Source organism: Puntigrus tetrazona, chromosome 11 (genome assembly GCF_018831695.1).
Source record: "Puntigrus tetrazona isolate hp1 chromosome 11, ASM1883169v1, whole genome shotgun sequence".
Lineage (NCBI taxonomy): Eukaryota > Metazoa > Chordata > Actinopteri > Cypriniformes > Cyprinidae > Puntigrus > Puntigrus tetrazona.
In genome coordinates, this window is record NC_056709.1 from 1,645,916 (window position 1) to 1,657,275 (window position 11,360).

At 39.5% G+C, this 11,360-nt stretch overlaps 2 protein-coding genes across 2 annotated transcripts in view; both read left to right on the top strand.

The window, feature by feature from the left end:
- ube2v1 (ubiquitin-conjugating enzyme E2 variant 1) overlaps positions 1-4,425 on the top strand; it is a 5,443-nt gene extending 1,018 nt beyond the window's left edge. Inside the window, exons 2-4 of the mRNA XM_043252587.1 lie at positions 1,435-1,583; positions 2,374-2,499; positions 3,506-4,425. Of these exons, the coding sequence (XP_043108522.1) occupies positions 1,435-1,583; positions 2,374-2,499; positions 3,506-3,652 (422 nt within the window). The 3' untranslated portion in view covers positions 3,653-4,425. The remainder of the gene's footprint in view (positions 1-1,434; positions 1,584-2,373; positions 2,500-3,505) is intronic.
- A 149-nt stretch (positions 4,426-4,574) lies between these two features.
- On the top strand, positions 4,575-11,229 carry csnk2a4 (casein kinase 2, alpha 4 polypeptide). Its single transcript, XM_043252584.1, has 13 exons — positions 4,575-5,745; positions 6,634-6,834; positions 7,151-7,262; positions 7,666-7,767; positions 7,858-7,908; positions 8,001-8,060; positions 8,179-8,262; positions 8,396-8,506; positions 9,001-9,102; positions 9,505-9,605; positions 9,686-9,834; positions 9,915-10,004; positions 10,624-11,229. The coding sequence occupies exons 2-13, from the start codon at positions 6,734-6,736 to the stop codon at positions 10,737-10,739; spliced, it is 1,179 nt and encodes a 392-aa protein (XP_043108519.1). The 5' UTR covers positions 4,575-5,745; positions 6,634-6,733; the 3' UTR covers positions 10,740-11,229.
- The last annotated feature ends 131 nt before the right edge of the window (positions 11,230-11,360 follow it).

Genomic DNA, 11,360 nt, shown 5'->3' on the forward strand with positions numbered 1-11,360 from the left:
AAAACATGCACATTGTTATTTTTCAGTTACCTTAGTAGGGTTTTGGTAGTAAAAATGTTAATTTTCTTCATGGTGAATGTGATTTTCAAACCAACTGTGAGGTAAAAGTTTGCTAATATTGATGCTACATGTTTATGTATTTAAGTCTTTAGTCTGCATTTTCAACTAAGTGATGTTTAAAAGTGGAATTTCTCGTGAAAAACAATGATTCCGTGAAGAGATCTTTTAAATGAAGCAACTAAAATGCACCAAAATATATATTACGCTGATAAGATAACACAATCTGCTCGTACTGATACACTACTGAAATATTTAGTAACGTAGGCCTGTATTGTTTCTGTATACAGTACAGTCAGCCTCTTTTAAATAAGCAGTTTTGTAAATATGCATGGTTTTTGATGTCTGGTTTTTAAATGTTTATGCCTATTGCTTGAAATCAAATTCGTGAAGTTGCGGTTCATCTCGTAGCCGGTTTGCTCGGCAAATTGCTTATAGGCCTAAATCTTAAGAATCTTTTTATAGTCCCTATGGGAAAAACGAATAGGGGGGGAATTCTTCCAGAATCTAGGCCACTGGAAAAGTGTGCGGGCGTCGCTGCTCTCTTTTGGGGCTCATATTTTGCTGCTGAAGTCGTCACGGATTGAGTGTCGTCTAATATTTTGAGTCTAGCGTCGCTGATCTGATCTGAGCTTTCAACTTCTGTCTCCTCTCTGCCGTTTCTTACGTTTTTCAGCATAGAAATGCAAGCATCAAAAAACATGTACATTGGTAACATTTAGTCGTTTAAACTCCTGAAAGTAGCCAACAATACAGAATTATTTTATGCCAAAAATCATAAGGAAAGTGAGTAAAGATCTGTACGTTTCCTACCGTGAATGATATCAAAACTGTTTTCTGATCAGTAATATGCATGCAACTTAATTTAGACCACTTTTGAAGTTGAATTTCTTAATATTTTAATGCATTACTTTGATTTTCAAAAATGGAGGAGTATATTTCAAGTACGATCCTATCCATACTTTATCCAGTTTTCAGATGCATGCATAAATCTGAATGTAAAAACTAGTTTGGTGGTTCATAGTCACATGTAATATTGTTCTGCCTTTTTGCATTGAAATGTAGACGTTATGATTTTTAATAAATGTATATACAATTAAAATTAGTTTTATAGTTTGATATAATTCAACATTCAGTCAATTTAATGTTTTAGCACTATGCCGTTAAAAAAAGTTGCTGTAAGGTTAAATGGATGAACATTTTACCTTGGAAAGATATATTATACAAAACTTTCCAAAGATTCAAAATGACCTTTCTATATCCAGCCTGCCGAATACAAACTTCGTTCTCTCCCTTTCTTCTCCTCGCTCTCCGGAGTCTGTTTTGAACATTACCTCGGCGGCGAGCGCTCACGTTATCGTGCGTTCGTTTTTACAGGCGTGAAAGTCCCCCGTAACTTCCGGCTGCTGGAGGAGCTCGAGGAGGGTCAGAAGGGTGTTGGAGATGGGACGGTGAGCTGGGGTTTGGAGGATGACGAGGACATGACCCTCACACGCTGGAGAGGAATGATCATCGGACCCCCTAGGGTCAGTCCTGCCGACTTGATCGAGATAGATCCTGTTGTGTTCCCTCTCACAGAGTCTGTGTTTATTCTATTGGAGAGTTCTGTTTCTGTCTCAGGACTTTGTTTGTTGCTAAACGTCCCAATTTTTGCTATATGATACATGGGAAATAGCCATTGTAGCTGGCACGGCCTTCAGTTATAAACAAACAAGCATCTTTACCTTTTAAAATCATATTTAAACATTTGTTTAAATTATTTAGTAGTGTTCAGTTTAAGTAGTGAGTAAAAATACTAGTCAACAAGTAGTCGATGATTTAATGGGAAAAATAGTAAGATATTGATATTGTAATGTGTCCACTGCTAAGATATCTTCACATAATCATATGTATAATATGTATAACTATAATTGCAGTTTTGAAAGCGTGGCTAATAGTGCTTAGAGACTATTTAGAGATTTAAAAAATAATTTTTCATAGAATCACTATGAGACTGGAATCGTGAACTTCCATGTAAAGCATCGGCAGTAACATCCAGCATTTCTCAACAGCTTTTTTCTCTGAGAAGCTGTATAGAAATAGATTTTCGTTAAATCCCAGTACCTGCGTGATTCACCATAGACTTAAGAGGAGAGGAGGACCGCTAGACCGGCAAAACGTTACGGCTTTAAAGAAGCATTGATAGCAACAAATGGTAAAAGTACAGCGACGGAACGGTATCCCTATAGTCATCACTCTTGGTTTGAGCAGGTCAGTTGTTGTATTGTTTAAGAATTGCACTTTATAATGTTTTTATGTTTTTCTTCTTCCCTGAAGACCATCTACGAGAACAGGATGTACAGCCTAAGAGTAGAATGTGGACCAAGATACCCAGAAACGCCTCCTTTTGTTCGTTTCGTGACAAAGATCAACTTGAACGGAGTGCACAACTCAAACGGTGTGGTAAGTTCAACCGAGTTCTTCCTCGTCTGCTGCTTTTATGTCTCATCGGGACCTTCATAATTCATAAAAAAACGTTATTGACCGTCTTTACGTTTATTATGAAAGCTGACATTGCGATGATGGTATGGTTACTAGAGGTCGACCGACGACGAATTTCACCGATTAGTTAAACTGAATCATGAAAATGTGTTATATGAATTTATCAATAATATGTTAAAATATTGAGGCATATTAAAGACATTAATTACATTTCTTTAAATGATTGAAAATCAACCTTTTATTTATTTTTAGCATACATGGAAAAATGTTTCTTTGAATATAACATAAAAAATATTTTTTTGGGGTGTATATATTAATCATTTTATTAGTAGCCTAGAACACTATAAAAAAAAATAAACTGAAAATGTCAAAATATATATATATATATATATATATATATATATATATATATATATATATATATATATATATATATATATATATATATATATATATATATATATATATATATGAGAATTTTACAAGTGTGTGATATAGCTTTCATTCTTCAGGTCAGCCATATTTATTTAAAAAAAAAATCAGTTTGAATAAGCAAAGCCATAACTTTGCCATAGTAACTTTTTAAATGTTAAAGTTACAGTCAGTTTTTGCTCTAGCGCCCTAGTCTATTTTTTCACACTAGTCTTGAATTAAAATGAGTGGTTAAAACGAACAGTTTCCGTTTTATTCCAAATAAAACTCATGTTCCATAAAGATGTTTAGTAAATTTCATACCGTAAATGCATCAAACAGTTTATATTAGTTACATGCATTGATAAGAAATGAATTAGCGACAGCTTTAAAGGTGATTTTCTCAAATATTTAAAAAAAAATTTGCACCCTCAGATTTTCATAAAGCTGGTTTTTATGCTGACCGCATATCGCCGCAACAACGATCTAATCAGTTGACGCTTGTGGGTTCTAGCTTTGCTCTGTACTTCTCTCTAACGCTCTGCGGTCCTCTCAGGTGGACATGCGAGCTGTATCCTCACTGGCCAAGTGGCAGAACTCGTACAGCATCCGCGTGGTCCTGCAGGAGCTGCGACGACTCATGATGTGCAAAGAGAACATGAAGCTGCCGCAGCCTCCCGAAGGACAGATCTACAGCAACTGAGCTCCTTCATCCTCTCTACCTTCATCCAGAAAACATTCACACACGCAAGGCTGAGCATTCCTCCTCCTCCTCCTCCTCCTCCTCCTCCTCCTCTGGACTCATGAGAATCCCTCCCTGTTCTCCTCTCTGTTCCTGACCACTCCCCATGTGCTGCAGCAACCAATGAGCAGTCCTGCTTCAGGAGCTCCCATTGGACAGAAACGATGGATGTAGTGGTGTGCACAGCAGAATACTGTACATCATTCTAATCTTTTTTTAAATGTTTATTTGTTATACATGCAAATTGTAAAAATAACAAATGATCTTATTGAGTGTAATTCGCGTGCCCTCATTTGAGAATCTGTGCTATCATGTAACATGCTGTGTGGTGGGAATATTAAGATTTGATCTCTTTTTCCATCTTTCTCTAGCCTTGGAGTCGACAGTCTCGACTGTTTGATCCGTGGCTTCTAGCCTGTCCAGTCGAGGTCGAATCTCGAACGGTGTCTCATTACTTCCTTCGGGCTCTCAGCTTTAGGTCACTTCGGTTAGTCGAAAGTTGAAAGCCAAATAATGACAAGCTCAATAATAGAAAATGTTTACAACAGCAAAGACGAAGTGTGCGGTTTGTATTTTATTGATATGCTGAGAAAACAACAAGACGGATGCATTGTATGTTCTATCGAGCTGATGAGAGCTTTGACACCATGGACGTTATGAATGCATTTTATGGATCGGTACCTTCTGGACCAATCGGGTGAATGGTTAATTAATAATAAATCGGTTGCATTTTAGGTTTCATCACATCAACAAACTCTTTCTGGATGCCGCTCCAACTTTAGCCAACGGTTGTGGGCAGTAAGTGTACGTAACCCTTGCAGAAACGGCACGCTTTAATCATTAAGAGAAGAAACGGAGGTTTGAGAGTTGGGTGAATGGCGGAATCGAGTTTCGGTTATTTGTAGTCATTGAAAGGGATCGGAAATCGCTAGAAGAACAATAAAATTGGGACCTGCAGGATCTTCCTAGAGAGCGATGGACAGTGTATCTGCTGAGGATCAACACGAAACAAACCACTGATCCTTCAGCTACCGGCAGAAAACCTAACAAAGGTATGTCTGTCGGGTTCTGCAAGGGGTGTATAAACTTACGACTATACAACAAGAATAACCAGGTGAACTCGGTTTTCACATTTTACTCCATTTTGAAACAGTTTAAGCAAGAATTTGTTGCTTTATCCAAACGGAGTTGGAGAAAAAATCTCTCACTCTGGAGTGAATGGGTGCCGTCAGAATGATCTTTATACATAATGCTTTCTCCGTTGTAATTATGCACAATTTATTATTATAACAAGTGCATGTAATGAGGAAAGCATGAAGGACACTGCTATGAAGCGTTCTCATCGGGATCAGTGGAGGAAGGGTTCCTGAGGACCGGAGCGGTGAGGGTTATCGCTCTCTTCCTGGCGGCACCCATTCACTCCAGAGGATCTATTGATTTAGCAAGAGCTGTAATGCTATGTTCCTCAACAAAACATCTACATTCGTTCTCAGCAGATTATTTCTTTTTGGGTGGCACGGATAACTTGGTGCGATAAATAGGTACAGAAATTCACATTTTGAAAACTCAAGGCTAATAAAAAGTTGCAGTCACACACACATATAAAAAGAAATCGGGTTTATTGAGCCACATTTCACCTCGCGTAAATGTGGACCAACGTTTACCTGAATTAAATATATTTTATAATGTCAAAATGTGCCAAGAAGCATGATATAAACTTTTGGTGCAATATGGCTTTGACATGCAATGACGTTTCTGCAACGTCTATAAGAAATTAATAACATATGATTTATGAATGTGCTTTTAGCATTGCATTCAGTCTGTACGTTTAGCATCCAACAGCTTGTTTGAGACATGTCTTAGTCTAATAGCACATGTTTATTCAATCAGCATATGCCTATTTGTGATGTTTGGCGCGTGCGCTCTCAAAGCCCTCATCAAACAGCCATGTTGGGTCTCCGAGACAGAAATGACTCAATATCCCACTGAAATAAGGATCGATATCTCCACGACGGGCTGACCGTTAGCGCGCGGACACGGCTGTCACCGACCAGGTAAACGCGTCTCTGCATGCAGGGAAATCTGCGTGAAGCTGTAGTAAAGAAGGCTGAGACGAGCAAGGAAACCAGTCCTTTTATTACACCGCGCTTTTAACATTGTGTTTGCATCGCTGCTGTAACACATGATAATGTCACACAGGATCCGAGGCTAGTCATTTCTTCATTAGTTAGCAGGTGCTGTGTGTTAAATAGCGTGCATCATGTATTTTAACCAGCAGATCATATAGTATCTCTTAGAAGAATATATACATATTCACATATAATCACTTAAAGGTGAACTACATATTCAAAAAAATAAATAAAAATGCATTAGTGAGTATTCTTGGTAGGCTATGCCCGATGGAGTTCATCCTAAAGTTTTGCTATTTCTTTTTTAAAAATGTTAAACAACTGATAGCCTACCAGTAGCTGAATTTTCACCGTTTTCTATAATTGGAGCAATAAGGGATATTAATGAATTACTAGCCGTGCATCCAGGGTGTTCTCCTGCGTACGGCTCGAGATGTTGGGACAGGCCTCGGCATCCGTGTGACCCGGCAGTTTGTAAAATGGATTTCAGTGGAAGTACCAATTATTGCACCGATACAAACAAAACTATTCGTACCCCTACCGACCTTTGATTGTCGGATGCGATCAGGAATGGGTCCTAGAAACCAAATGAATACAGAGCCTAAGATTAAGGGTTAAAAAAGATTTGAAGTTTTTAATTCAAACACAATCCAATCAATGCGCAGGTGACACAAAGTTGGGAAAGTTTTTCAACGCCTGCACACACACATTCTCGCACTACATGTGTGTGTGTGTATGCCTAGTGAACTTAAACTTAAACAGTGTCTCCGCAGAATCAAATTTCCCGTTTTATTTGCTTTTTTCCCCCCACAGCACTTCCGTCTTCTATGGCCCCTTCCCTGTAGCCGGAGCTTTCTGCACAACCCTTCTCATCAGATTTCTACCAGGCGGACGCAGTGCTGGACTGTGTGTCATGTCAGGACCTGTGGCGAGTCGCGCCAGAGTCTACGCTGAGGTCAACACACAACGGCCCAGAGAATACTGGGATTATGAGTCGCATGTTATAGAGTGGGGGTATGTGTAACGAAAGCTTTCATGCTTTATTTTACTGTATGTTTTGTTCAAGTAGTAAAGTGGCAAACACACCGTTGAGGAAAAGCTCATCATTGTTGTCCCTCTTCAGTTCGGTGATGAAATGCTTCTGCAGCATGTCTCTTTGTGTTAAAATGAAACTAAAATCATAACAGAACACGGAGTAAGACGGCCAGCAATTTGGCATTATGGAAAACAAATGTTGATTTTATACATTTTATATGAATTTACCGCGTCGCTGAGGAGAACCGTGTGAAGACGACAGAGATTGTAAAAGCTTTAAAATGATATTTTCCAGCAATCAGGATGATTTCCAACTGGTCCGCAAGTTGGGCAGAGGAAAATACAGCGAAGTGTTTGAAGCCATCAACATTACGAACAACGAGAAAGTAGTGGTGAAAATACTAAAGGTAAGACCAGTTCCTCCTCATTCTGTAGTTAACGCAAATGGGCAATGCGTATAAAAATATAAAAATCAATCTATTTAAAGCCACGTATTTGTGAAATATTAATGTGCCATGTGACTGTACCTGTCCAGAATTAGTTAAAGAATGTATAGCTGGCAGAAATGGCTGCTTCATAAAAAAATGTAAAAAAAAACACAGTAACGGTTTATTTTAAGGCATCCTTGTCACATATGTACTATAATAATAATTAATCATGCATCATTTCATGCATACATAGCACTAATCCTAACCCTAACCATATTACTTAGTACTTACTGTGTAATTACTAATGATGCCTTAAAATAAAAAACAAAGCCAAGAGGTGTGTTTAAGACCTGCGTTTTTTAAGACCTCGTTTTTTTTGTAGCCTGTGAAGAAGAAGAAGATAAAACGCGAAATAAAGATTCTTGAAAACCTTCGCGGAGGGCCGAACATCATCACCCTCCTGGACATCGTCAAAGACCCGGTGGTCAGTATTGAGCACCCTCGTAAAACAGAAATAATTATTTAGTTTGACGTTACCGAAGAAAATAAAGATGTTTTTATTTGCCCGTTGCAGTCCAGAACACCCGCGTTAGTTTTCGAACACGTCAACAACACGGACTTCAAGGTAAAAAAAAACCTTATTCTCGGTCGCGGATAACGGCAAAAAAACGAAAAGCTGTCGCGTAATCCGTTCCAACTTTGCTTTTTTTTCATCAGCAACTCTATCAGACGCTGACAGACTACGACATCCGCTTCTACATGTATGAGATTCTGAAGGTGAGATTTCTAAATGTACATTGGCGAGTTTGATGCATTTTAAATGGCAAGAAGGTTTCGAATCCGACGGATTTGTGTAAAAATAAGAATCGTGGGATCTCGTGTTTTGTGTCTCTAGGCTTTGGATTTCTGTCACAGTATGGGTATTATGCACAGAGATGTCAAACCGCACAACATCATGATCGACCACGAGCACAGAAAGGTAAAGCAAAGCTGAATACTCACTGATTGATTGGGAGCGCGTGTACGTTGGCATTGACGTCTGCAGCGTGTATGCTCATCATTCGGCGTGTTATAGACAATCAGGCCGATGTCGTATGACTGTGGTGTTTCAGTTGCGTCTCATTGACTGGGGACTGGCTGAATTTTATCACCCGGGACAGGAGTACAACATCAGAGTGGCCTCCCGCTACTTTAAAGGACCGGAACTACTGGTCGACTACCAGGTCAGCATCTATCCCTGAACACATGTCCAGCCGGAAGTACATCTCATACAACACAGCTTACGTTGTTCAGTCAGCCACTTGAAAAGATTTAAACTGAACTTAAATTCGGATCGCTGAACACTTTATATCGATCTGTTGTGGAAAACGGGGCGTGGTGCAACGGCTCATTTGCATTTAAAGAAATCAGCACCAAAACAGCGTTTCCACTCAAAAGAGGCATTTTGAAAACTGTATCTGTAGGTATTTTGTGGTAAAACTTCACAGGCACATTCTGGAGACACCAGAGACTTGTATTACACTTTGTTCAAAAAGGCATAGTACGTCAACTTTAATATATAAGTGTATAATAAGTGTAACACTACCAACGTGTACTACATACACATCTACTCTCTACGTAAGTACACAGGTATTAAGGACACTTGATACAAAGTGGGACCCAAACCGCAATAGTTTTTGGTAATCTGAAACAAATCACGTTTATTCTGTCATTCCAGATGTATGACTACAGTCTTGATATGTGGAGTCTTGGCTGTATGCTGGCCAGCATGATCTTTAGGAAGGAGCCATTCTTCCATGGCCACGATAACTATGACCAGGTGAATGTCAGAAATGGATAGTCGAATGAACAGTTGTTTGATAACTAAAGTGATATTCTGTGCTTTTATAAAGCGATAAGCCTACTAAGCCTAAACTATTTACTTTAATAGTGATAACTGTAATTATAACTTCTTAATCAACTTCTTAAACAACGGCAAAAAGGAACAATTCGAAGGAATCACTTTCATTTTTGATTTTTTTTTTCAACTGACGGCCAATCAGAAATCGAAAAAACTACAGCATGTGCCGATTATAAAACAGAACAGCTTATATTAGCCTATTATTACAGTAAAAGCAATAATACGTAAGTCCAAGCATCTCTTACAGAAATGAATGCAGTTGTTGGTCTTTGCTTTTGGAGCGGTATCTACTGAACTGATCGGTGTTTCTATTTCTTAAAGCTGGTGAGAATAGCTAAAGTTCTTGGAACAGAAGATCTTTATGACTGCATTGATAAATACAACATTGAGCTGGAGCCTCGGTTTAATGACATCCTGGGAAGGTGAGCGCTCCGTGAAACCCGCCGTTGTCAGCGCTGGCTTGTGTAATTTCATTTCAGCCAACTTGCTCATTTCTCGCCAGACATTCCCGTAAGAGATGGGAGCGGTTCGTGCACAGCGAAAACCAACACTTGGTCAGTCCCGAAGCCCTCGATTTCCTGGACAAGTTGTTGCGTTACGACCATCAGACCAGACTGACTGCAAGAGAGGCCATGGAGCACCCCTACTTCTGTAAGACAATTTCGTTGGATTCTATACGTTTACACTAATTAATACTAGCATCGATTATGAAATCTTGTCCCCTGCCTTAGTCCCCGTTGTGAAAGATCAGACTTGCATCGCAGGATCAGCTACTGTGCCGACATCTAACACCGCAGTGAGCACTGCCACCATGATAACAGGTGAGCATGCAGTATATCAAACCCCTGGCCTGACCTTAAAATCGGGTTATAATGAAAATAATGGTCCGACCACAAGTACAACTTGACTTGCATTCAATCTGGGAAATTTCTTAAAGCGCAGGTCGCACAATCATGAACAACAGATTTCATACTGATTAAAAATAAGCAAAATTACTTGTACTTTACAAGCGGACCTGCCAGAAGTTTGGGAAGAGGTGTTTTGCTGTAGCTGGTTAAAATATGCATTAAATGATCAAATGGCTCAAAGGCTTCATTGGTGTCCAATGAATGTATTCATTAGTACACAAAACGAAAAAAAAAGGTAAATGTACCTTTGAAACCTTCGAAAACCAATTTTACAGAGTTTACATTTTACCGTTTAACTTGTGTTGATCATTTATATCTTGCAAATCAGGATTGAGAAAGTTCACATCGGATGCAATTTAGGGTTTATATCTCAGGATTCTGAGAAATAAAGATAAAAAGTCCTAATGACAGAAAAATATGACGCTGATAATAACACTGATGATTTGAAATGTTTCTCGAGCGCCAGATAAGCATGACCAAATCTGAGGAGAGCTAATAGCTAGCGTGCTCTTTTCCCCGACCTCTTCGCCAGGAATAGCTGCTCTTCCAGCCTCCACAGCTCTAGGGCCCCTGACGGGTTCCCCCATTCTCATGGCCCCCAGCAGCCTCAACACTCCAGTGCCTGCAGCCACGGGGGCCGCTCAGTGACGTCGCCGTACCCGCCGGAGGATCTCTGATAGAGCGCCTCGGTTTACCTCGCAGCGCAGCATGAGCTGATCCGGAACCGCATGCACTTCTTCACGAGATGTTCACCTTCAGGCAGAAGTGAGAGCTCATCCACAGAAAGAGAATCATCACGTACATCGTCCTGCCATCGAACGGCTTAGCTTTACTTGGAAGCAGATGGACCATTCTTGAGCGAGTGAAGCACGCGGTAGCACAGCATTTCTGTCAGCAGTCCTCTCTCAAGTGTGAAACGATACTGCCGTAGTTCGGAGTGTGTTTACTGTAGCTCACATCAGGTCACACCAATCGCCTTGACTCAACACACAGCAGTGTCTTTAGCTCTTCTCACTGTGGACGTCCTGTATAAATAGCAATGCTGTGACATATTTGATTTATTTTTACTTTTATAAATACAGCAGTCCATAACCTCTGTATACCCATAATCCAGTAATAAAGAATCATTGCTTATCCAGTTTTTGTATTCGTTTCATTTAAATTAAGTGTTTTATAAGACAAACAGTTCGCAAATACAGAAATATACTTTATATCAAGATATAAATATCATACTTTGAACCTGTACAAATAAAGCACTGAAGCGGGTTT